Source organism: Uloborus diversus, chromosome 6 (genome assembly GCF_026930045.1).
Source record: "Uloborus diversus isolate 005 chromosome 6, Udiv.v.3.1, whole genome shotgun sequence".
NCBI lineage: Eukaryota > Metazoa > Arthropoda > Arachnida > Araneae > Uloboridae > Uloborus > Uloborus diversus.
The window spans coordinates 109,381,498-109,409,450 of record NC_072736.1 but is presented as its reverse complement, the minus strand read 5'-3'; the positions used below and the strand labels follow the sequence as shown (position 1 = coordinate 109,409,450).

General features: G+C 33.3%; 1 protein-coding gene and 1 long non-coding RNA gene across 2 annotated transcripts in view; one reads left to right on the top strand and one right to left on the bottom strand.

Annotated features, from left to right (window-relative positions):
- Nucleotides 1–1,432: 1,432 nt before the first annotated feature.
- On the bottom strand, nt 1,433–19,074 carry LOC129224691 (uncharacterized). The gene is made up of 3 exons (XR_008580705.1): nt 18,802–19,074; nt 4,512–4,876; nt 1,433–1,975 (listed from the first exon to the last, which is right to left on the bottom strand). It is a non-coding gene; the product is annotated as an uncharacterized LOC129224691 (long non-coding RNA).
- A 228-nt stretch (nt 19,075–19,302) lies between these two features.
- LOC129224079 (band 4.1-like protein 4) overlaps nt 19,303–27,953 on the top strand; it is a 173,097-nt gene continuing 164,446 nt past the window's right edge. The window contains exon 1 of the mRNA XM_054858480.1: nt 19,303–19,554. Coding sequence (XP_054714455.1) covers nt 19,471–19,554 — 84 coding nt within the window. The 5' untranslated portion in view covers nt 19,303–19,470. The remainder of the gene's footprint in view (nt 19,555–27,953) is intronic.

The following is a 27,953-nucleotide window of genomic DNA, read 5'->3' as shown; positions in this document are numbered from 1 at the left end:
TATCTTACTATTACTCTGGTGCAAGGATGTTGCATAAGGCCCGGCAACAAAGTGTTTGCATATCTAAGCATTTGAAAAAGGTTTTTTTTTTCCTGAAGAGAAAATTATTTTGTTTCTAAGTAAATAAAAACATAAGCAATAAACATTCCTAATTTTCTGAAATGTTTACTGTATTGTAGTTTAGCAGCATCTTTATGAAAACAAGTTAATGATTATCACGGTATCTTGTAAAAATCTGGACTCGGGGGAAAATTCGAACCAATAATCAGGAACATTTTGTGTTGATTAAAATATCGGTAAAACCCATGTGATTATGCTGCATTGCGTATAAATGACATGCATTTTGTTCCTTACGCAACAATAAAATTTACGTTGTTTATGATTTGGCCATCCGCCAAATTATACCAAATTTGTGAGAGTACAGTATTGTGTGCTTGTATTTGTGCTAATTTACCCTCAATTAAATCAGGGCTGCTGAGTCTGAGCTAAACTGATCAACTCTGGCTTCCACACTGACTCCGGGAATTTTTGACCCTTTTTGATATCCGACTCCTTTACCTGAAAATCAGTAATACTCCACAAGAACTACAGGGTTTGTACTCCTCCTGGAAACTCCTGAAATTTAATTTTTTCTTCTAAGGGTCCTTAAAACTCTTGAATTTTTGTTCTAACCTCCTGATTTCCCCCCTCTCCTCATGAAAATAATTTTCACTAGTAAAAGTGCTTCATCAATCTCAAAATACAACTTTAACAATCGCTAATTTTAATTCCATGTTGTGAAGGCTGCTGCAGCTAGAACCAATCAAAAATCTTGTATTATACAGAATACCCAGTGCTTTTCGCAAAGACATGGGGTATGTTCGAACTGACTGACCGGTTACTCCATTCGAACATGCCCATTACTTTTACTGATCATAACTGCCACTAGAGAACAAACCAAAAGCATGTCCTAGGTTTTGTGTTAACTGCTATTAAGCGTATTTTCCTTATCGCTATTTAGTAGTGCTATTGCTATTTTGTAGCATATTTAGCATTGATAATACTAAATATACTGCAAATATATAATATACAAAGTACTATATACTAAATATATTACAATCTGCTCGTGTTATTACTCCTGAAAATTCTGCTTTTGACTCCTGAAAATGCCTGAAATTCATTTTGTTTGGAAGAGTATGAACCTTAGAACTAGCAGAGTTGCAGAATTTGAGGGAAAATCTCAGACTCCTTTACCCCAAAATCAAATCTGCAGTCCTGATTAAAATCCCATAAAACATGAAGGAGTAACAAACTTCTTTGTTTACGAAGTGCATCATGTATTGTTCAATTAATTAATTGGGACTCATGCAAAACTAATCATTTACAATAGTTTTATTTTCAAGAAATAAAACCAGAAGTCTAACACATTTAAACATTTGATGTCATTAAAAACAAAAAAAATCATTTATTTATTTGCATGAACTTATTTTGTACAGTATTTTACTTTGTTCCACACATTTGTTACATATGTTTCAACTTTAAATCTCAAGCTCTAAATAGGCTGTGAAAATGAAGATTTTTCTTCCTGATAGCACCATTTTTCTTTACCAGCAGTTTTTTCCTCAATAATCCAAGGCTTAAGGATTTCATATATCTTTAATATACAGGGATGTAACATGGACAGAACGATACTTATAGATTGCTTTCATAAATAAATAAATATTAAAAAATCTTGTTATGCAATAGCTTCAATAGTTATAAACATTTCAAAAATACTTTTCTTCTTTCAAAGTTGTTTTCAGAAGTAGTTTACAGGAATACTTCATAATCTGTAATGCTAATTCAGCTTAATTGTTCAAATATGAAAAGTCATTCAATTCATAGTAATTGCGTTTGAAATTGCGTGCACACTTCATAACAAAGAGTTTGACAACAGAAACAACAGCAATTTCTTTCAGATTCTGCTTTTACTCTTTTCTTTTGAGGATTCTTTTTCCTGAAATTTAAATTGTACATGTTAATTTTAACTTGCATAGTGCATAGTCTATCGGTTTTAGCTCTCAAGCGTCAAAGTATTTTTGTGCTACATTAAATATCTTCATGCACCCATGTCTGGGAAATTTTTAAGTACATAAACAAAATAGATTAAACACACTATTTTCAGTTATGTGTCAGTATTACAATACAAAATATTATAATGCTACGGAAAAACGAATTGGGAATTATTTCCATTTATAATTCACATTCATTATTGGAGTTGTTGTGGTTGCATATAGTTTAACACTTGTGTAAGTGCGGAGAATCATGTTTTTGACTAGAAAAGCTGTCCTCACAAAAATATTTAAACCTCATAGAAAGGTCTTTCAGTGAGATGGTATTTGGATTGAGCTTATTGATCATTTTGGAAACAGTTCTCATTCACAACTTTGACTATAAAGACTTTTTTGAGAGTAATCACTCTAATAATGTATGTGCTTTTTTATTTAATTTTAGTTTTTGAGATGTTGGGTACTTATATTGGGGAGCATACTAAATTTTAAACAAACAACATTAACTTTAATTTTTTTTTTAAATAAAATGTTTTAAAATTGAAAAAAAAAGTACTTGTGTTATTTTGATATCCGCTGAAGTTCATGATAGATTCAAAATATGTTTCTAAAAGAATTTTAAAAGGTACAGAAGATAAAAATACTTGCTGGACCATGCATACTAATTTAATTACGATAAGACCTTGCTATTTGGCTTTTTCTAAATGTAATTCAATATCGTTTGAAAATAGTTTCAACAAAACCGATTTCATTTGTGATATTTTCAGATTTTTCTTTTCAATCGCTTTAGTGTTTTACTACTCTCATCCATATTCTTCTGTGACAACAACCATCTTATGGTACTCTTTCTGTGAGCAACTCAATGTTACATAATTAAATGATCAAACATTTTTGAATTGTGACTTCAAAATTTCTCTTCAACACAGTTGCATTGATGCCAACTGTAAATGTTTTGAAGAACAAACTGTTAACACACATTTGCAGTGGAATTGGGGATGAGTGTCACTTATCTCCGTTGATTTCCCTCTCATTTTTTAACAACAGGCACAAAGGTGTGTGCTTATTTATAAGAGTGCATTTGAAAATACTACATATCTGTAGCAGCTTTTTGCAAGTTACATTTATATCTTTTCTTTTTGAAGGCAACTTAAGAACTAAGTTTTAGGTTAAAAAGAGAAAGTTTGTAAATATAGTATGGTTTAGGATATTTAGAAAAAATGAATAAAATGAAGGTATAATTATTTTTTGTTATTCACCCTTATGTTTTAGATTTATTTTCTAATAAAATTTTCTGCTTCGACACCATAACTTTACTACATTTCCTCAAGTGAACAGCAGAGAGATGGATGAGCAAGTTTGGAATTCCCTTCTGTGAGAGTGGTGAATGCAAAACAAAAAACAAAGTGAAAAAAATTAATAGATAGAAAAAAAATTCTCTTAAAAAATATATGGTGGCAAAGCAGTGATCATTCAAGATATCCGTACATCGCTCTATGTGTTTGATTCTAGTTCTGTAAATGGCAAGAGGTGGTGCTGTAGTTGCGAGGGTTGCCTTCACCCGAAATATTTGGTTTTTATTGTAAAACTAATGTAAATTGGTTTTATGTGCAACTTTTCAGGGGTGCTACTGACCCTTTGTTCATTATTATGGATAACTATGCATTACCGCATAGGACGGGGCTGGTTGATGACCATCCAGAAAGCAAAGACATTCACTAAATGGAACAGCCAGCCAAATATTCAAACCATAAGTGTGTTAAACATGCTTATAACATTACAATTGCAACACATTCATTCTCACTCAGAACCATTCAGGTGTTGAAAACTGATCTAAAGAGGAGGAATGAGTGCAACTTTCACAAGTACTATTGAACATGCTTGTTAACAGCGTGACTACTCGTTGTGCATGCTGTGTGTCTGACAGAAGCGACCACAAGCCATACTAGCCCCCTTTTCACTATCATCTCTCAATCTGAAGTTTGGACTCTTGACCATTACTCATGCCAATGAATGACATTTTAATCTTTGTTTTATGCATATTATGTCTTACAATAAACTATATTCGTACCGAATTTCATTTGTTTTTGTACTACTGCACTTCTCGAGGTATTTAGCAAAACGTTTTCTGTCTCTTGATTTTGTTTTTCAAATTGTGATTGTAATTGAAAATTGGTGAACAATTTAAGAATTCCCTCATACCAGAGTGATAAAAAATGGCAAAAAGAAAAAAGCTCGAATAATAAATAGTTTAACTTTTTTTTGAGTATCCAAAACTGGCAATAATAATACTGAAAAATAAATTTTGTTACTTTGGATTGTGTGTGAAGTTTATATTCGTTAATCTGAATCCCTTTAACTTTGGAGACAGGGCTTTCTTTATCCCCGCACCCCCTCCCATCAAAATAATAATTTTTTTGAAAAACTAACATTATAGCACATTCTTTCAACGAAGTTCCACTGCATTTAGAAAAGAATTTTTCTTACTCAGTTCTGGGCTTTGGCCTGATGATAGGTTGCTTTTCTTCCTTACGTTTATAACCTGTACTGTCCTCGTATTCTTCTAAAGAATCTGCCATTCTTCTTGCTGGTGGCTGTGTCTGTGGTTGTTGGGTGATGACCTCTTTTAGCTCTTCACTCTTTTGGTTGGCTTCATGGGTATATTGAGGTCTTGGGTTGGTCTGTGGTGGTACTGGATAGTATGGTTGTCTAGGTGGCGGCCGTTTTGCAGGTCTGGACGGTACTCTGACGGCGTTTGGAGCGTTGGGAAACCTTGCAGGTGGAGGTAGATATGATGCAATTTGTGTGCTAAGAACTTCAGTTCTTCCTTCGGAAGTTGTCGACATATTTATCTATGATAATAAAGAAAACACTTGTTAAAAAATAATAATGTTTGCTCTTGGATTGTGACCCAAATAATTTGCACATAAACATTTGGCTAGGCCAAGTTCAACGGAGAACTGGAGTTGTAATCAGACTAATTTTGGGATAAAGGAGTCAGATTTGGGAGTTGAAGACTTTAAAATTCCGAAAGTCGGGCATTTTCCCTCCATGTCTGCATTTCTGCCAAGACTGCAAAGTTGATCATTCTCCCTCTGACTCCTCAACCCAAGTAAAAACATTTGCACTTTGAATTCATTTCAATTTGATTTAGTCATATCTCTGACTTGCGTCATTGTTAAGCCTACAAGATATAGTATTTCGATTTTTATTAATACCTTTTTTTTCTATTTCTTGAAGCCAAAAACTCAGAATGTATTCAGAACCTGCACATTCTTTTGGTGTCAAATGTCCTTAATGTTAAAAATTTTTGAACTCTTCGAAAAATACCCTTAAGTAGCCAAATAATAATAATAATAATAATAAAAACTTTTCTATGCATTTTGTTCATCAAGAGCTTTTTCAACAAAGTTTATTTGAAGCAAATCCACCTTTAAGTTTGGGATATTTATTTGCCTTAAGTTTCCTTTTAAGTACGTGTTAATGTGTGTTTATGTTAAGGTTTTTTGAACTGTTCAAAAGTGAACGAAAAACTGTTCCTTATATGTTCATTATCAAGAGCTTTTTCCAACTAAGTTTGTTTGAAACAAATTTGCTTCTTTTAAGTTCGGGATTTGTATTTGTCTTAAATTTCACCGTAAGCACTAACGTTAAGTTTTTGAACTGTTCAAAAGTGACCGGAAAATGTTCAGCCCAAAAGTAAAATATAAGAATGGGGGGGGGGGGCGCGTTACAAACCGACACACACACACATTTTCCCCATCTCAAACATCTCAAAACCTTTCTTTCCGATTTTAAATTTTTCATTATTTATTTAATTATTTTATTTTTTTCTGACTTTTTTTTTTTCGGTTTTTAGCGATTCTTTAGGATGCATTATGCCTTCTTTCATGCTTTTTACTTTTACGGGAAAGACCGCTAAAAGTACAATTATTTCGTCCTTAAGAAAGACGAAAATGAATTGAAAAGTTTAGTTAACAAAAGGAAAACTAATTCAACATAATTATGTAGTTTTATTCTTTTTTTTTTCCTTTTGACAGGTTGTTACGAAAAAGTAAATTATTTGGATTTTTTTTTTCCTTTTTTGTAATTGTACAATTCAGTCTATTAACCTCAAACTTCCGTCAATGTCAAAACTAATTTCGGTTTCACAAAAAAAATTTTCCCTATTTCTTGAAACTAAAAATTAAAATAATCCTGAATCTACAATATTTTCTTTATCTTTCAGTGCAAAAAAAATTTTTAGTGCTGTTATTTTTTTGGATAAAAATGTTTGAAATTCGCAAGCAGGCAATAATGTTAAAATATTTTGAATTGTTGAAAAAATAACCTTAGAACACCAAATATTCAAAATCTTACTACTATTATATCTGCGAAAGTTTGTCTGTATGGATGTTTGGATGTATGGATGTTTGTTACTCTTTCACGCAAAAAATACTGAACGGATTTTGATGAAACTTTACAATAATATAGCTTATGCATCAGAATAACACATAGGGTAGTTTTCGTCCCGTTATGGGGGGCAAAACCCCCCTTAGGGGAGCAATAAAATACAATTTTCGTATAAATTCTCTAATATAGGGATGAAAAAATACTTGCACATATTTACATTATATGTCCATCGAAAGCTCTGATTTTTCTGCTGAAGATGGCACTTATTCGAAATTTCTAAGTAGAATAAAATACGAGTTATGAGCTTTTTAGTTCCATGTTCGAAGGCTTTCCTAAATTCAATACACTATTTAGTGTATCATCTCAACTCCCTGTCGATAGCGACTATTGTTGTATTGTTGACTATCTTTGCTTTTCGTAACTGTTCAAGGCTTTTCTCAAGTCAAATCTTGAAGTAAGATTTTTGCACAAGATTGGCAAATAATACATGATTTGGCTGATCATTTTCCATTTAAACGGAACTTTAGTGTAATTAATGGTTTTTATTATTATTTATGCTGATTGAACACTTACTCATTATCCAATCAACCAGCAGATCGCCAAAATTTTTGCAGAAATATTTCCGTAGCTGATGCATTTGGCAGTTTTTTTCAATGTTGCTGTTTTTGAAGCCGAAGACTACGTCATAATATTTCTCAGTTTTCACCATGTAAACAAAATATCGCCAATCAAAGAATCTAAAAAACTTTTTTTACTGTGTTAAATAATCCAACATTTAAATTAAGCAAATCCATAAACAGTACAAAAACTTCCATTAATTTTTCCTTTTTGCACAATTTCAAACAATCGTCAAATTTTACTACGTATTTTGGAAACATTTCGAATGAAACTCTTTAGCACCATTTTATGGTGACCAAAAGTATCTCAGCACCTGGCGATAATATCTTTGTAACGAAAATTAATACATCGTTTTTACAAAGTAAGGAAAGAAGGAGGGAGCATCATCGAAGGTATCCCAAAACGATTCCCGCAAATTCGGTAAAATCGCACCAAGAGCCCACAATGATTGAAATTTCCCAAAATAACTAAAGCAAGTATAAGGGGATTAACGAGCAACGTCAATAGCAATACAGAGAAGGTTTTAGACTCCATGTTAAAAAAAAAGTATCAACAGATTAATCTTTTTAAACATGAGAAGAATAATTTCATGTTTTGAAAATTTGTATATGCTTAAATATAGTGCTTTCGTTTCTAAATCAATACTATTTTGTTCTTTATACTTATTGCTATTTTACTTTTATGGGTAAGGAAGAAACTCTACTTTTAATCATGTCAAAAAAATGTGTTTTAAATTCTTTCACTTAAACCAGAAAAAAAAAGCAAGTAACGATTTTTTCTCATAATTATTACTGACCCAGGCAACGCCGGGTATTTTTGCTAGTAATAATAATAAATCTTTTCTGTTCTTTACTTTTTTTTTTTTTTTTTTTTTTGGTCAAGAGCTTTTTTCAACTAAGGCCCTAGACTCCCACATCACTCGAAATTCGATTAAACTGAAAGCTGAGCTTGAAATAAAATTTTTCAAAGTCCGCCTGTACCACACGGCGACTCCAGCTTTTGTTGACAATGCCTTAGACTTTTGATGACTACTGCCCTACGTTTTAAACTGCAGGTAAAAAGGGGGGGGGGGGATTTCGGTTTAAAGTTAAACCACCTGCAGTGGTAGGTGGAGGGTTATCCTGGAGCGTATAGTGTCATGCAAGTCAACCTTACACCAATGCCTAGCTGCGACCTTGCAAAAAAAGTATCCAAAAATTGCGATTTTAGAATTTTAGTTTAATTTTTTTTGGGGGGGGGGCATTACCAAACTCGATCCTTTCCAAAAATGGCACACAATTTCGTTTTTAGAATTTAACTATCGAAACATTTTCGTTGGGAGGGGGGATTTTTGAACCTTTATCACTACTTCTAACGTCATCAAAAATGGCTTGAAATCGCTGTTTTAGAACTATAATTTCGATTTCTTTTTTTTTTTTTTTTTTTTTTTTTGAGCAATCACGATTGCTTATTGTTCTCACTTGACAGTTTTGAACTCCTATGATTTTATTTTCCTTCCGCCTCCCTCTGCAGCACCACCGTCGGCCGGCCGCCTCACGATGCTGCTCCTCTAGCGAAAACCGTCTCCAGGTTGCGTCACTACCTTGCCTACACATACACCTACATACACACACATACATCTACACACCATATACATATACCCCCCCCCCCAGAAGACACACAAACACACACGCCTACATACACACACTCGTGATTGCAAAAAACATAATTTAAATTCAAGATGTCAAAGTTCAATTTTTTTTTTCTTTTTTCTTTGAGGGAGTGCCCACAACTTCCCCTGACATCAAGGAAGATCGTCTGAAATTGCGCTTTTGGAATTCTTTCCGAAACATTTCCGTGGGACAGTTCCGAAAGTTCCTGCCCTTAACGTCATAAAGGGTGGCATACGATTGGAGATTTTGGGTCTTATATTTCGCAAAATTTCTTGAGGAGAACCCCGAACCACTCTCTTCTCCTAATATAGTCGGAGGTCATAAAAAGTTGCGTTTTTAAAATTTCAATTTTGAAAAAATGCCGAGGGAAAGTCCCCCCCCCCCCCCCTTCCGCTAACATCTTTGATGATCGCCCAAAATGGCAGTATTAGAAGTTCCATTTTGAAAAATTTCTGGGCGGCAGTTCCTAATACCAATACTTCCAGTAATGTCAAAAGTGTCCCCCAGTTGCGTTTTTACGACTTTCGGAAAATTTCATTAATAAAAAATATTTAATTTCGAAAATTTCCTGGGGAGAATATAGTCAAAACCCCATTCCTTCCTCTAACGTCATTCAAAATGGCTACAATTGCACACACACAAATAAGAGCGAGGGTTCATATGTGTCATAGCCGAGCACACATGTGGGTGTGGTGGCTTTCCATCGGAAAATGCTCGAGATTGAAGTCCTTTCTTTAGCAGCATTAAAGGCGAGGGTCATACAAAAATATCACTCACAGACGATGAAATACTCCGAAAACTTGTTCTAGAGCCGGTACTGGTACTGGTATACCTCAAGACAAGAAAGAAGTCATATAATCGCTAGTTTACACGAGAGCGGGAAAACGTTTGCCTGGTGCATACAAAGGATGGGGCTTGCGCTCTTTTACAGCTGTTAAATAATTAAGGAGGATTTTTTTTTTGAAACTACGTTCATATTGTTCAATGCACTAATAAACGGAATTCTCCGTAATCACTAAAAATTTAGGGTTTTTTTTTTTTTTTTTTTTTTGCTTAACAAAACGAAACTTCATTCAAATCGAAAAATGAAATATGGAAATGAGGTGTCTTGGGATTGCAGTATTTTCCAATATTATTTCTTTAAAAAATTTTTGACTTTTGTTTTTCTTATTTCCAATATTTTTACTGACCATAATAAGCTTTTTTCGTGCTTTTTCCCCCTTATTTTTTTTTTTTTCCTAACAAGAGCAGGGGTACTAAAGGCACCCTGTAAATATCATTTTTCAGTTATAACTGTGCCATAGTAAGAAAACCTGTCTTACGTTGTTGAACATACCATTTGAGGGAAAAGTCGGATTAACCTTTTATTTTTTCTTCGAAAATTTTCGTCAGTAACTTTTCATTTACATGTTTCATAAGTTCATGAAGAGTTTTTTGAATTGTTTATTTCAAGAAAAATGTTTTGAATAATGCAAAAACTTTTAACATTAGCTTCTACGGTAGAAAATTCAAATTCCTTTATTTAAAGATCTTACAAAAGAAAATATTTTCTGGACAACTTCTTAGGATTTAGGCGAGTGAAATTGAGCAGAATGGCTTCCCCTGGATATCCTGTATCCAATGGTATCAGTATTGACCTATTTGACATTTACAGTCTGGAAGGGAATGGACTAGAGACACGCATGCACAAGTGGTTAATATTATATATTCTTTTTCTCTCTCTCTCTCTCTCTCTTTTTTTGAAAATTATTATTAAGCTACTTATTTAATAGATAAGCTAAGACATCAGTTGCCTTTAAATTTAATTTATTTGTTTATTTATTTATTTAATTTTTTACTTATTCAGGTTCGGAACAGTATGTGAGGTAGAAGGATTTTTTATAATTTATATTTTTTTATTATTTTTAAAATTCTGTTCCTCAATTCTGTACCTGAGAGCCAGACGGACGTAAGTCCAAGAATTGCGATTTTCCGCTTATTAGTGCATTGTATGGAAAAGCCTATTCCGCATCGAGCCATGTGAATAAAATTCTTTAAAAAACTATCCTTTTCAATTATTTACCAGGGTTAAAAGAGCGCGCGTCCCATCTTTCGCACGCATCAGAAAAAAAGTTTTCCCTCTCTCCTGTAAAATTACCATAATGTGACTTACGTTCTTCTGGCTCTGAGGTACAAAATTTAACTCTCGTAAAATTATATGCTTAAATGTATAAAAAAAAAAATTATTATTAATAAATAAAATGTTTCTAACAGAACGCTCATTAGTGGTTCAAATTTACCGAAACGTAATGCTTAATTCAAAGATCTAGATTTTGAATACGCCACCTTGTGGTGATTTAATAAATAAGCCAAAGAGGTAAAACATTTCTATTTTGCGCGGACAAGGCATTGGACAGGTCGTATTCTACGTAATTCTGTGGATCTTGATAAATTTGGGAAAATTTATTCTACAGAATGTGCAAACATAATTTATAGTAAATTTAAGCACTTAAAAGCTGAACCAAAAAGCAGTAGTACTACGAAAATTGGAAATAACTTTAAACAGAAGTGGAATAACAACATTCAACGCTGTTTCATTTCTATCTTTTCACTGAACTTAAAAGTGACACAACTGCGATTTTGCAGGTTTTGAGTTGTGTTACTTTCAATGCCGGGGTGCAATGTGGTTTGCAATCAACTGCATTTCATAACCATTTCATTGCGAATCCTTAAAAACTTTCGAAATTTTGGCACCCTGTATTCGAGCACAGACTAGCAATTTCGTAAGTATACGGGGTCTGCTCTTAATTATTCAAAAAGACAAAATTTGTGAATGTATTAATTTCAACGATAAATATTTACCTTTGTGGTGAAAAGTAAAGTAAGAAATAACAATGTCAAAAAGCACAAATTGTAGATTACTGCAGACACGTGTTTAGGCGTTATAAGGAACGCCTTTTTCAATACAAAATAAATGAACTTATGGATGAAAAGACATCCGACAAAAACGGATGTCTTTTGTCGGATGTCTTTTTACCCATAAGCTCATTTCTTTTGCATTGAAAAAGGCGTTCTTTGTAACGCCGAAACACGTGTCTGCAGTAATCTACAATTTGTGCTTTTTGACCTTGTTATTTCTTACCTTATTTTATTAGTATCTATGTTTGACGAAAACGTTTCGCAATCAGTACTTAATTTTCCGAAACATTAGAATCTAAATTGGAAAAAAAAGGTTCATAACCATTAACTTAATTACTACTAAAACGAAAAATATCAGTATGCCTTTTTAGAAGCAATTTTCCTTTTAATAAAAAAATTGCAATTTTTACTACAGTTTTAAACCCGGTAACGTCTAAGTCTGCATGAGTTTTCTCGTGGACTATTATTTTATACTGCAATACAGTAAATTATTCGCGAGTCAATTAACAATCAGGAACATGTATTTTCGCTGCAAAAAGCAAATACCAATGACTGTTTTTACTTCCTTTTACAAAAAAGGAAGTATTGTATTCGCGAAAAAATTTTCACTCAAAAATCGGCCTTAATTTCCATTTTTCTCACCCCCGAATGAATGTTGAGTTTTTTTTTCGACCCGATCACACGTGGATATATGTCTAGGAACGTACAGATACCCGGAATATTCATTTTGACGACCACCGAGTTAATTACAACGGGTTTTCTCGTGACGTCTGTATGTACGTATGTATGTGTGTATATATCCCGCATAACTCAAAAACGGTATGTCCTAGAAAGTTGAAATTTGGTAAGAAGACTCCTAGTGGGGTCTAGTTGTGCACCTTCTCCTTTGGTTGCATTCGGATGTTCCTAAGGGAGTCTTTTGTCCCTTTTTGGGGGAAAATCATTGTTAAGTTCGATGTAAACTCAAGTTGTGTTATAATACACTTGGCGATATATCGCCAGTCTTTTGGTCGCCAAGTTTTGTCGCCAACTTGGGGACTAATTTGGCGGATTTTTTTTTTTTTTTAATTTGGTTTCAATTTGGCCACTGTTGTTGATATTTAGAGAGTAAACTATTGAATCACATTAAAATTGCCAATAATGGGGGAATGACATTAAATTGGAGTAAAAGGAAGTCATGTGACATCAGCTCGTTTCTTTTTGAAAAATTGTACATTTAAACTCAGTTGTTTTTGTTTTATTTATTTATGTGCTTATTTATTTTATTATGTGCTTTCTTCATTGTACATACACTTGTTATTTTATTATCTTTTGGCGCAGCACTTGTGCCATCCATTTCCGCGGTTAATCGAAAGTGTTACTATTGTTTTATTCAAGAGTCTTCCAATTTGCTGATCCAAACCTATTGAAGCTATAATACAGGAGTTCGATGAACTAATTGATTTGAAAGTTCGAGGTTTATGAAGCAATCACTTGATTACTGTCTTTACAGGAGCAAGATTTAGCAGATAATTCGGTATATAAACAAATGAAATATATTTCAATGGTTTGCAGTATACAAAAAGTTTATCAAAATTTCGGCGTTTATCGGTGTGATGCAAATAGAAAAAAAAAATATGTATGTGTGTCAGTTATTATTTTTAAAAATGTTCCATGGGGAGAAGACTTTTTAACAGATCAACGAATGAGAGGAACATTCCTATTTGTCAGTCCTTGAAATTGCAGTAAAGATTTTTCACAATAACTTAATTTTGAGTCAAAAAAAAAGAAAATTTGAGTCTTAGTTAATTATAAATTTTTGTTCTTTCCTCCCTTAAGTCATTAAAAACAAAACAAGCAGCAAATTTCCGTTTCATTGCATTGACAAGTCAAGCTGCTAAAAAAAAAGACGGAAGCGGGGGGGGGGGGGGGGGGGGTAACTAAAATGATTTAAAAGACGGCAGCATGAAGAATTTGCAACACAACAAAATGTCTCATTACATTTGTTTTTCTTATATAGCAAATGGAAATATATACTCAAAAACTGAAATTAATTTCATCAGCTAAAATTTCTCGATTATCTTCTACTAGTAATTAGTGATGTTCCGGATATCCGTATCCGCGGAAATCAGAGGGAAAATAAAGATCTGTATCCGTATCCGTTACTTTTTTGACGGATCTTAAACGGATCATTTCTATTCTAAAAAATGTTAAATATTTGAATAAAAAAGACTCTTAAATTCCGTTTAAATTAGGTTTTATTCCCTATTTAAATTATATAAGGTATCATTTCAGAAGCCAATCTGTACCCCTCCCCCCTTGTTGCAAAACGGAAGGGGAAATAAGTTTTAAAAGTGTATATCAGTGTGTCTTTTTGTGGCATCGTAGCTTCGAAACAGATGAACCGATTTTGATAGTTCATTTTTCGTTCAAAAGGTGACTTGATCGAAAGTTCTTGGCTTGGCCTCGTTTTTATGGATTTTTAATCACCGGAGATATTAATTAAAAACGGATTTAACGTTTTTCACAATTATGGTAGTAAAAATTTACCCGTACGTTAAAAATGTTGGCCCTAATTGAGAGAACGAAGTTTTCTGCATTTGATATTTCTTTGAAACTTCCAACTTATATACATTAGGAGCTATAATCTTGTTAAGTAAATTTTAAATGTAATTCTAAGCCTTTATACGCGTGATTGGTAGCGATTTCATAGTCGGAAGATAAGGAGAAAAAGCTCAATGATTTAAAATTTTTACCTGCTGTCAGTTCATATTTGTTAACAAATGTGTGTTCTAACCCGCGAAATTCATCTTAATATGAGGTCAGCTCTCTGGCACTTCTGATTTTTAATTTTCAATTTAATATTAGTTTTTGTTATTGATTTGGGGTTTCTGTTATTCTTCATTTTTGTTTTTCTCGGCAACCTTCATAACAAATGAGACTAAATTCTCTATTTACTGTTTGTAAAGGTGTTCCCGGCTCTGTATTTCGTCGGTCGAAGAAGTTCGATGGAATGGGGTCAGCGCTGCATTTATGCAGAAATAAAATGGGAAAAATTATTTCTAGCCTGTCCAGTAGCAGCTTTACACTTGCTCCTGTATCCTAAATCTACGAGTAAGCTAGAAATATTTTTTCACATTCCATCCAAGCGTTAATGCAGCGTTGACCCATTCCTTCCAACTCTCCCTCAATTTTAACGAGAATTCTTTAAAGAGTAAATCAGTCTTGATTATATTTTTGCCGCAGTTGACATTTTTTGAAGAAATTGCCATTATTCTGACGGGAATATCTTCCGTAACAAATTTTACACTTGCATAATTGAATTGGGTTTAAAAAAAAATTGAGATCCGTATCCGCGGATCTTGACACGAATGATCCGTATCCGTATCCGCGGATCTACTTTTTTAACGATCCGGCACATCACTACTAGTAATGTAGCAAGAAATTCCGTAAGGGGAATCCAAGCAAAGAAAATTGAATTCTGAATTAAATAAAAGCAGTCAGAATTACTTTAATTTCACATAGACATACAAACATACACGATTTTTTTTTTTTTTTTTTTGAAGTTTTTGAATAGTAACTAATAACTTAATTTTTCATAATTGGAAAATAACTTTTAGGTTCGCGGGAGGCGTTAGGAGACCACACCTACGCCACTGATTAGTTATAATTCACTATTTCAGTGCTTGAAAGCTCCAAATTAAATGTTTAATTAATGCCTTTTGAAATTAAATGTATAGATAAGCACGCCATTATTAAGTAAAAAAAATATATTGACAAAACATAGATCTTTAATACTTTACCTTGTCCCGTTTGTTTATATTACAGAAATGTTCATAGTAGTCAACGATGTTGGAGGTCACATGTTGTGTGTTATTAGTTACTACTTAAAGTGTTTTGCATCTTAAAATATTCAGTTTAATGTTTCACGACACCTAAAGCAACATTCGACGCAAAGGTAAACCTTATCACAACCGATCCTTATCTTCGACGCCTTATCTTAACGCCATTATTAATCAGGAAATAAGTTCCGACTGCATTTATTAAAGGCCTCAAATGATAACATTTTAAAATACATTTCAGATCTGCAACGTGAATGCATCTGAATTCATTAACCGTTGAAAGCAATCTTATGGTTCTCTTCATCGAAATAGTTTTCGTACTTAGGGGAAACTAGGGAGATTTGACCCTTAGAGAGACTTGACCCATGAGGATTTTTCAATTGAGAAGGACATTCATGGAAATTTTTTTAGTCATTTTATTGGTTGACCAGTCACATAACAGTATTTTACAGGGACAAGCCATTTCAAAATTATCAGTTGGTTTTCAAGAAATTCAGTGTTAAATAATACTGCACCTTAAAAGTAAAGTTTGAAGAAATTTTTTAGGTTTTAACCTTCAGTTTTGAGGGAAATGAATTTTATAAGTATGCATGTTTTAGTCACTTTTATAGCTATCTATTGATATACAGTAGTTTTATATAACTTTACTCTTGGTTGCTAAAAATGTACTACTCTCTATTCTACTGAAAAGAGGAAAAGTTAAGCTCAACAAGCACTCCATGTTCTCAAAATATTGCGGATTGTTTTAGTACGTTTTCAAATTTAGAAGTAGCAGATTAGTTAATCTCTCCACGCCTTAATAGCAGTACCATACTTTTCACTACACTGCAAAAAAAAAAAAAAAAAAAAAAAAAAAAAAACTGACCGTTTTACTAGAAAATCTCTAGGAAACCGGGCTTCCATTAAGATTTCTAGTAACGATACAGCTTATGTCGTTACTAGAAACCTTTATGGAAGTATGTAGTAATGACAATTCCTGGTCTGTACTTTTCTTTCTCTTTCCGTGTTACCCCATGTTATCTAGATTGAAATTCAATGTATTGTAACGGATTCGGTGCGACTTCCACTTTCTTGAAATGAAGACACAGTTCTTGATAAAAACACAGGAAATTTATTTACACTATGTACAGGAAAGATCGTCAACAACTGCTAAATTATTCATCAGCAATTAAGCAATTATCACACAACACCGTAAACTCAACGTTTACACACGTATTTACTTCCAAATACGAAAACAACACAGCGAAATGCCTCGCAATAAACAGAGCAAAATACGCTCTCAGTTCGAAATCTCAATCGAAACTAACTTTTTATCCATCGCTAACGGCTTATATACACACCGAAAAGAAATCTCAAAGATTCCAGAAAATGCTACAACGTTCTACAACTACACTTTCATTGATAAAATCGGTGAATGAAATAAGAAAAAAAAGAATAGGGGGTTGTATACTTCGGCCGAATGTTAAGGGGTTGTATATTCATTACGGGAAACTATTTACAGGTTACGTTACTACAATAATTACTATTTACAGGATTTGTAACATTATTTAAATTTTACATGTGTCCTATGATATTCATCGCAGTCTGAAGCGCGGTCCTCTGGTAAAAAAAGTGCTCGGCACCACTGATGAAAAACAAATGTATTTACGTGATACCAGTAATATTTGTTTTACGATTGTTAGATATTCAGTAGAGGTAATAGGTGGACGATTTAAACAGATGCACCAAATATCTAAATTAGTTACCTAGCGCAAACATTTCAATTTCATTTTATGTGTATCTGCTTAGCAAACTGTTCAAAACTGAAATCTTGAAGACGCAAGATATCTTTTTTGGGCCCTTCCCCCGGAAATTTTTTGAGCAGATGTCCCAAAAACGCATTTTAGACTGTATAATATTAGGGGAAGTGTTTGGGAACAGTTCTCAGAATTATTTCAATATTCAAGTTTTGAAAAACGCAATTTTAAACTATATGTTGAGATACTAGGAAAGCGAGTGCTCTGATTTAGGTATTTTTCAGAATAGAGGTTCTAAAACTACAATTCTAAGCTATCTCTGGGGGATGTTAGGGAAAATCGTAATAGATAATGGAGCTCTTAAAGCACAAATCCTAAAAAACGCATTTGAAAACGCTTTTTGGCGATGTTAGACAAGAGACCGAAAGAGGATTGCCATGCAGAAATGTCTGAGATTTATTTCCAAAAGTCGCTATTTTAGGCAATGTTTGACTAAGGTAGGGAAGAGTAGGTCAGAAGAGCTTTTCCTCCTTAAAACTTTCAGAATTGATATCCTAAAAGGGTAATTTTTAATCAAGTTAGACTCTCTTTGGTCATCAAATGGGAGATTGTCAGTTTGTCACTCAAAAGTTGCTACCCGGGACACGAGTTTCTAGATCTGCCACTGTAAACAGCAACGATCAGGAATTAAGAGTGCAGGAGATGTGAGGAATCCCTATCAGAATGTTCAATGTTGAGCAAAAAAAAAAAAAAAAAACTCAGGTTTTCCTCCTTAAGCTTTTTTTTTACCTCCTTAAGGGTTAGGAGTACCCTAACACCTTTAATAAGTAAATTTTTTAATTTTTATATAACTCAAATCCAGAGCTTTTTAATGACACAAAATTCATGTTTCTATGTTAATTAAAAGCAAATAAATTTAAATGTTAAAAAAAAAAAAAAACCCCACACATATGCGATCAGCTGATAAATATTTCAAAGCGTTTTTTTTTTTTTTTTCAAAATATCAATTTCCATCTCATGCTCACTTTTTTAAAAAAAGAAAACTTCTTTACATATTGCTCTAATATTTTCACCACATTTTATTTATATGTTCATAATTTTATTAAAGTTTGTGTGCCTTTGGACTCATACTTTTTCCTAAACAGCTGTTTTTATGGTCAAAAACTATTCTTTTCTTTCATTTAAAAAGTTAATGTTATCTAAAACTTAGTTAATTATGAAAAAACATTATTGTCGTAAAATTTCACTTCAGTAGATTCTTAGATATATCTTGAAAACACTAAATATTTTTAATCATTAAAAATTTTTGAGAAAAAGGTTCATAAAGATAAAAGGGAAAACGGGTAAAAGGTATCATGGTGCAAACTGCGCTATTACCATTTTTATGGGGGGAGGGGGGTGTTTTTAGGGATATTTTTCTCTTTTTTACGCCTAAAATTTTGGAAGTGTTTATATCAATTTTAAGCTTTTTTCAGGTTTTTATAATTTTCATGAATAAAATTGTTTGCTTTGAGAAACATAGAATAACACATAATAATGTTAAACAACGTGTTTTTTACGCACATATTTCTCTTTTGCCGGATAAAGGAGAAATTTACCCAAAGCACTAAATAAAAAATATGTTGACAGTTTAGAAATAGTAAAAATAATAAAATCATACCAGCTTTCAAATGAAAAAAATACATCTGGTGGTCTTCCATAAATATTTACTCAATGGTACAAACATAACGGTATCTTTCTGAGCATTTAATTCTGTCATTAACACATTAACTCTCGCAGAAATAAAACCTTGACAGATTCTTTAAACGTCAGTTTTTGAATCTTATCAAATCATCTTGAAAAGTCATGTCTGCTTCTGAAGATCACTATTTCATGCTAGATATCATTTATCTTCTTTTTGAACGCAAGAACAACTGAAAAACTAAATTTAGTATTCAACACACCCACTATTACTTCTACGCAGCAAATAAAATGCTCTTAGCAGGATGAGAATTAATCCAGTGCGTGCCGACAGGTTTCCTATCACGTTTGCTAACAGATGGCAGCACTAGCAGTTTCTGCATTTTTTTTTTTTTTTTCTTTTCTTCTCTTTTTGCTTTTTCATTGTTTCACTTCAAAACTTGGACAGTTTTCGCTTCTGTTAGACCAGGTGTGACGAGGATGGAAGAATGACCTGTACTCACGATGAAAACTGAAGGTGTTTTTTTTCAGCATGTTTTTATTTGGATAACGCGTGTGTGTGTCTCGTAACATGAAAAAAAGAATGGAACTTGAAAGGATAAACAGTGAATAATTCAAGTCGAAATACGTAAAATATTAATTAATTAAAATGGGTTGCTTTGGTGGAAAGGATAAAAAGTACCACTGTACAATTATTTTGTTGGATGAAACGGAGATAACAGAAGAAATTCAGGTAAGATTAAAATTATACAATGGTGATGAAAAATTCAATTTTGTTCATTTACTTATTTATTTATTTTTTATATTTTATATGAGCGATTTAAATAATTGTTTTTTTTTTTTTAATCAGAAACACAAATGTTCTCTCTTTCATATGTCGTCAATGATTTCTTTTCATTTCGTAATAATGAAGTTAATACATACAAATGGAACACGACTTGCAGACTTGTCATTTAGGGGGTCAATCACCCCCTCCCCTGGCTTCAGAACCCACGTTTCAAATTTTCAGGGGAAAGAGGGAGGGAGGGGAGGGGGTAAAGGGCTTTTACCAGTGGTGCCCAACCCTTTTCTGCCCGAGGTTTGAATCTCATACTAAAATCCTTTTCGCTGACCAGAACATATGTAAAATGTCCAAATATTTTATTCTTTTTTAAACAACCTGTTGAAGTATGGAAAAAGAAAGATAATTACAAAGAAAAATTTGTTGTTATCAATTACTTGATGCCTCTTTAATCAAATGTATGCTTTTCAGAAACCATTTTTTTGAACATTTGCCTCCAAATTTGTGACATTGTCATTAAATCGTGCTTGTCAATTTATAACATTAAACAAAACAACGGATCACCCGGATCAGCTTCGTGAACCGTAAGTAGGGTACCACTGGGTTATATACTCAATACAAATTAAACTTAAAAACCACGCCCCCTCCCTTTAAATACATTACTCTTCTTGAGCCAGGGAGGGATGCAGTTGACCCCCTCTCTGACTCCCTAAATGACGGGCCTGCCTGTCTGTGAAGAATTATTGTATTTCCATGTAAATGGGCGTAGAGTTTTGCTGTTTTTCTGGTGTAATTTACATTGCATGCGTACCATTCGACCCCCCCCCCCCAGAAAAATTTGAAATGACGGGACCTGATGTCTTGGGATCTTATTATTCTAGATGCAATGAGTGGAGTAAGAAAAGGACATTCATTATACCAAACTTTAGCTCAGGAAAATATGATTTATTTTCATTGTGTATAGAAAAATTAATACAATAATTTTAAAAAAAAATGGAACGGATAAAATATTAAACTTCCACCAGAAAACTATATAACTTCTTTTATGAGCAAATTTAAAAATTACAGTTTTGAAAACTTTTTAAAAGTACTTTTTTTCTTCCGATAGAAGTCACACATTTGAATAACTTATCTTGCAACACTTAAAGGAATCTTCTCACGCTGTGATGATCTTTCTTTTGTTCGAGGAGCATAGAATTATTGAAATGGTATCACATTCAAATAATGGATTTGAGTTAAGCTGTAAATGTATTTTTGGGATAAATCATTTGAAATTTTCTTCCGCTAATGGCGTGGATTGTAATAATTTTGACGGAGTAATGTGAAGTTTTCAAGCACCCGAAAGGAAATTCGAGGGAGGGAATCATCCAGTAAGTTCTATTGAATGTTCAATTTTTTAAACAAAATGACTATGTAAGCAAGAGTAGGTTCTGAACCAGGCCCGGATCTGTGAGTTTTGGGCCTACCTGCAAGAAAATCTGTTGGGGCCCCTCCTCAGAGGCCAGCATTTTATATTTGCAACGTTAATAATTCTTAGTGCTAGGTATTTTCTTTCTTTTTTTTCAATTTTTTGGACCGATGGGCCTTTTAAGGAAGGACGTGCCACCCCCCCCCCCTTCACGGTGGGGTTTCCGGGTACGCAGATCCGGGCCTGTTCTGAACAAAATACACTACTCTCTATTCTACTGAAAATAGGCTTAAGTGAAAGGAAAAAAAAAAAAGTTAAGCTCAAAGAGTACTCCGTGTTCAGGGGACCCTTCACAAAAATCCGATCAACCAAAACGGACCTTTCACAAAATCCCGATCAAACAAAACGGACCCTTCACAAAATTCTGATAAACAAGATCGGATCTGTCACAAATTGTTTGTTGAAAGAGCAAATCTGAAAGCAAAATAACGCATATTTCTGTGTATAAATCAATAATTTTTGGCACCTTTTTTTAAGTCAAATGAGAGGGATCAGCTTATACAAAATCGGCTAATTTTGAAAAAAAGAAAAAATCGGCACTCTTGCGATGCTCCTGCAAGAGATAAATAATTGCTACTGCCAAATAAATATAATGGTTGTTTGTTTTATCACAGCTAATTAGCAGCGGTGTTGTTGTCAACTTTTTTGAAAAATCATTGGTAAGCACTTTTCTCCGCTCATGATTTAATAAACAACAATAATATATATCTGCGAAATGAACTTAGAACTGCAAAGGGATAGTAAGGGTGAGGAAAAAATATGATCGCTTCAGATAGGGTTACCAACTTCAAAACTATCACCACTTAGCGTCTGGCGTTGAACCTTTATAATGACTTGATTAGAAAATATTCTCATCATTTTGTCGGCTTGTCAATATTTGCGTTTTTACGGTGCGGTGCGATGTTTGATTGTTACTTTGGGAGAAAATTATATGGGTTTTGATTTTCCGATGCTAACAAGGATGATTAACTTTAAATAAACTCTTTTAATTACCGTTTTTTTTCTTTAGATGTCTACATTTTGAAAAATGCAATCTTTTAACATCCGATATGAGAATCATATTTTGTTCTTTTTTCAAGCTAACTTCGCTTTATTAGGATTCAAATAAATGAAAAGTCTCTTTATTTAACTCTCATTTCAAGTTTTTAAAGCAAAATTCCATTTTCTGTAATGAGTCAAAAATAAAAATGCTGAATAGATGGTTTATTTTATTTTATTATTATTATTTTGGGGGGGGGGGGGCAACTGTGTCCACAGATATTAATGATATGTTATCATAGGACTCTAAAATGCAATTTTAAAATAATTTTATCAAAAATATTTCTTTTACAAGCCGTTTTTATACTTTTGATGCCTTCACTTTGAGAATTGCGATCTCTTTGCATCCGCTATGGGAATCCGATTTTTCGAATTTTTGATGATTATTACGCTTTGTTAAGAGGTAAACAATTGAAATATCTTTTTATTTTTGTTAAAACCACGGAATTTATAAGTTTTAAACGAAATTCTGTGCTTTTTAAGAGTCTTGGGTCAAAAAGTTGAATGCTGAACTCTATTCTGAATTTTGTTTTATTTATTTATATTTTTGTTACTATTATTTTAAATACTGTACAGAAATATATCTAGTATAATTTAACATAATGCAGAATTGTAGATATATATTGATACTTGAATGAGCGATGCCACCCCCCCCCCCCCCGCCAAATATCAGAAAAAAATCCAGAATGATTTTCTCGTCATAGAAGAGGAAAACACTCAGCTCTAAGTTTAATTGATGCAGTTTGTGCCATCTCTAAATTCTAAAATTTCGTTTTAACAATTTTTTTTTTTTTGCGAAATTTTTTGATTTTTCAAAAAATTAATTCATTTTTCACAAAATTATTTGATTTTTCACAAAAAACGGACCCTGTGTAAAATCCTGGACAGACCCCTGGTGTTCTCAAAATATTGCGGATTGTTTTAGTAAGTTTTAAAATTTAGAAATAGCAGTTTAGTTAATCTCTCCGCTCCTTAATAGCAGTATCATACTTTTCACTGCACTGTAAAAAAAAAAAAAAAATGCTCGTTTTACTAGAAAATCTCTAGGAAACTGGGCTTCCATTAAGATTTCTAGTAACGATACAGCTTATGTTGTTAGCAGAAACCTTCATGGAAGTATGTAGTAATGACAATTCCTGGTCTGTACTTTCCTTTCTCGTTCCGCGTTAGCCCATGCTATCTAGATTGTAATTCAATGTATTTAAATTTTACACGTGTCCTGTGATATTCATCGCAGTATGAAGCGCGGTCCTCGGGTAAAAGAAAAGGGCTCGGCACCACTAATGAAAAACAAATGTATTTACGAGATACCAGTAATATTTGTTTTACGATTGTTAGATATTCAGTGGAGGTAATAGGTGGACGATTTAGACAGACGCACCAAATATCTAAATTAGTTACCAAGCGCAAACATTTCAATTTAATTTTATGTGTATTTTTTCACACTAGACGGAATGCAGTTTGTTTACGCGTGAAAATAAATTTTCATAAAGATTATAGGGTTACGGCTTTTTATTTGGTAGAAATTCCTCCGTGATTACGATCAGGTGCAACAAAAAATAACTATTTAGAAATTAAAATGTTCATCAGGTTCATTAAAGAGATTATGTTGGATATTCAGAACCCAATCATATTTGAAGAGGCGTTGAAGGAGAAAGGAAAGACAGTGGGAACATCGTGGGATTTTTAATTTTGCGTTATTAATGGATAGATACGCTTATCTCTGCTGATCTCTTTATATGGTTCCGATCAGAAAATTTTTAGTTACATTCATTAATGAAGTTCAAATATTTTTTTTTTTCAGAATATTTTAGAACTCTGTCACAAAAAGTTTTGTATTTTTAAATTTTGAGAAAAACATTTTAGTCGCGTAATTGTTTAAATTGCATATCAACTTAAAGTGTATGCAATTGTCTTTAAATTGAGCTCTTATACAACTCCGTAGCTTCCGTAGAACTTGAGTTACATAATTTTCAAATCATTGTCGGCAACCAAAAAAAAAAAAAAAGCTTGTTAGCGAATTTCAAAAAATAATTACTCATCAATTTTTAAATGAATTTTTAAAAATATCTATTTTAACTTGAAGATGCAAAAGAGTAAGATGGTCAGGTTGAGTGCCTTGTTGATTTGACACGAAATGACCGAAGCTAATGTACTCACTTGAGGCTAGTTTATAATTATACGAACATAACAATATAGAAATAGAATGGTGATCAATAATTCTGAAGCGCATTTGACGATACGTTTTTTATTGTATATATTTTTTTCTCTGACGGTGATTAAAACAAGATGCAGTTTGCTGTTGAAATGCAGCGAATACAGCACTACGTACTTTTTGTTATACAGGTGTTAAAGATGCAAACATTCTGCGCTTCAGATGCTATTTATAGAATAGCAATGGAATCCATCCATGGATACAATACTTAATGATGCAAATACACTTATTATTAGTTCGTACATACGACTGCCTTCGTTACAAATCATTTGCCGACTAGAACCACTAATTATTTAGTATTTGAATGCTGAGTGCATTTATTCAACTTGCTCATAATTCTACGGGAGCTAATTTCTTCCGTAAAAAATATAACTCGATTATCAATCCGTCTCACTATAGGGAAGTCCGCCCTGGAGTGAGCACATTTTTGAACACAAGTTTTTTTTATATGGACTCAAGGGCGCCCATACAGGGGGGTAAGTGGGGGCTCAAGCCCCACCTAGAAATGAGAACTTCCTTGCTTTTAGTGATTTTTTTCTTTGCCAAAATGTATAAAAATTTCTTTTCCAGCCACTAATGAATAAGTTGTCAAAAATGTCAAATTTTAATGTCTCTAATATGTACTGAAATCGGTTTCATGGGGAAAATTTTTGAGCCCCCCCCCCCCTCTTAAAATTTTGCATTTGGGCGCCCTTGTATGGACTGGCAACAGAAACTTCCTTCTTTCCGATTTCAAAAAGGAAATGACTAGACAATTTCTGCTTTTGTACCGATTAGATATAGTCATTAACTTCTCATTATTATATAAGGAAGATGAGTGAGTTTTAGAATTTGCCTCGGGTTGGAAAAATTCAAGATCTGGCACTGCATATCAATGAATACGTTGTTAATGTCGAAGTAATAAGTTAAATACTAAAGTTTAAAACGATATTATGAATTTCGGTTAATGAAATTGAGCTCAAGTGCGGTGCTGTAATTGGGGGAAAAAACACGTTTGGAGAAACTCACATTAGGGTTTGGGGGACTCATCAAAAGAAAAGGGGGTTCGAAACCAATTTACATTCAATTTAAATTATTTATGCAATAAAAATCCAAATATTTCAATGGGTAGTGACGTGGTGTTCACTGCTTAAGGGTTCATTTATTGGTCGGACTACCCTACCTAATAAAATTCAAAGTGATATTCCCCCCCCCCCCCCTCTTGAACAGTATTAAAACGAAGTCAAGTAGTTAGAAAGATAGATAACAGACAGGAAGGGGGGTGGGGGATATGTATTTATAAGTAAGTAGAACCCTGTTTGTTCGGACCCCATTCATCCGGATCTCCGGATTATCCGGATAAAATTTCTATTGTTAAAAAAAGTATATTCACTCAATAACTTTTAATCATGATAGTAAGAAAGAAACAATAAATACGTTAAAATTCGCTCTTTATTTTGATTAAATGCGTAACTTTGGGTAGGTAACAATGAAAAATACATTTAGTAGTTTAACAAACCCACATGGCGCACTTGGGGCATCAATCCGATGACCACTGCAGTTGAACTATAAATTATACAGATCCTATGTAAGTTTTTACAAAACAATGTTTTTTGCTGTGATAAAAGATAAGTTTGCTCATTTGAGAATGTGTTTTGCTTATTACTTATGTTACTCACTCGGATTATCCGGATTTTCGTTTATCCGGATTGTCCTGATAAATGAGGTTTCACTACAGTAGAGTTAACTGCATTCTGACTTAAGAATCACCATAGATGATACACCGCGTCCTCATATAAATAATAGCCAATGATCGAGTAACCCGCGAGTTTCAACAATGAAACTCGAGTCACACGGCACGATAATTTGATAATGTTTTGGTAATGTTTAACATGCAGAGAAAGGCTTTGTGACTAATCTGAACTCGATCCGGTAACGTAACTGTTTTACTGGTAAGACTCGTTTCAGGGGAATGAAGAAACGAAAGAATGGTCAACAATGAACGCTACCTACTGGAGTTTAGGGTTCATCCACTGGAGTTAGGGTTACAAATGCAAGTGTCAAAATATCACCAAACAGGCAATGGCTTCGTTCAAATGTAGAAGAGTAGAAGCAATTTTCACCCGTCATACCTTGACGGGCGACTTTCTAGTTATTAAGAAAAAATGAATTTCTTGCTTATAAAATCTCACAACGCCTTGAAAATCATCTTATCTTAGTTCAGAAATTACGGTAGACATTGTTTGCTAATAAAACAATGTTAGGACTAGTGCTTTAAATGTAGGCTTTGCATCCTTCCGTCTTTCTTCGTTTAATCATTTATTGGAAGAAAAATAAATGATATCATTTGCTTTCCTAACACGTTTAGCCCTTTGTCAATGATACTGCCTTTGTACAATGTCTTCCCAATTATTTTTGAATAAATTTCTACCTACGCCTCGAGAGCATGCCTTAGGCATTTTAGCCAGTACATAAACTTCGGAATCGTTTTGAAAAACTATTTCGAGGTTACAAATATTAGTTATTGTTCTTAAAAGACTAACGGATGAAACGGAGTCGAAATATTAGAAACATAAGAGAAAATTGGTTGCAATATGCAAGACAAATGAATGAAAAATTTATTTGCCGATTAATTTTTGAGTTATGTGCCACTTGTGCTGCCGAGGTGTGATAGAGTAGACCTGCCAACCCTTCCGCATTTTGCGGCAGCTTACCGTAATTAGTTTCTATTTTCCGCTTTTTCGCGCTGATGATCGAATATTCCGCCTTTTGGGCTGCTTCCTTGAACAAGAAATAAATTTGTTTTATTAACAAGTATTTACTCTTCATTTGTGTTACACATGAAAGTACTGTCGACTACCGTTACTGTTTGACCATCGATTACATGGAAAGGCTAATATCCGGTTTATAGGCGGAAATTGGCGTATCTATTAGTTTATAGGGATGTTAGTTTGTTTCATATGTGCACTTTTGCCTTTCTATTATTTATCCTTAGTTTTGTAAAAATAAAAATTTGCTCACAACAACATTTTTTAAATCTAAAGTATATTCGATCTATATTCTCACGGCAAAAATTAATTGATTTATTTATTAACAACCAAGTTTTGAGCTTACCATTTTGCTTTTACGTTCCTGAACGAAATGAAAATAGTTTATTTTCTTTTTGTTGTTTCCAGGGTAACTACTTTTGTTTCCTCTTATTTTATTTTTGAGAATGCAATAAATGAATAAGGCACTAGTGATATTATACAGCGCGTGCATCAAAATCCCATCGTTATTTTCCCTTCTCCCCTGCTAGATTTATTCAGATGGAATAGTCCTTACTTGGCAGATTGCCGAATTACATACAATCCGTGGTCAAACAGTACAACGCGTTCCGACTTACGCGAAATGGCTATAACGCGAGTTTTTCAGGAACAACGAATTTTAGAGCTAAAGCGAACTTCTCGCTCTCAACACGAAAATGTTTGGAAAGGAATCGTGATGCAAAGTTTCGGCTTTGTTATTCACTTCTAAAATTTGACTTCGTGAATGTACTTTCATCAAAGACCATCTTTCATCCTTGCAGCATCACTTGACTGCGCAAGTTCCCACACACCGCACTACAAACATAGCTTTATAAGTTTGTATAATCACCATTCCTCATTTTTC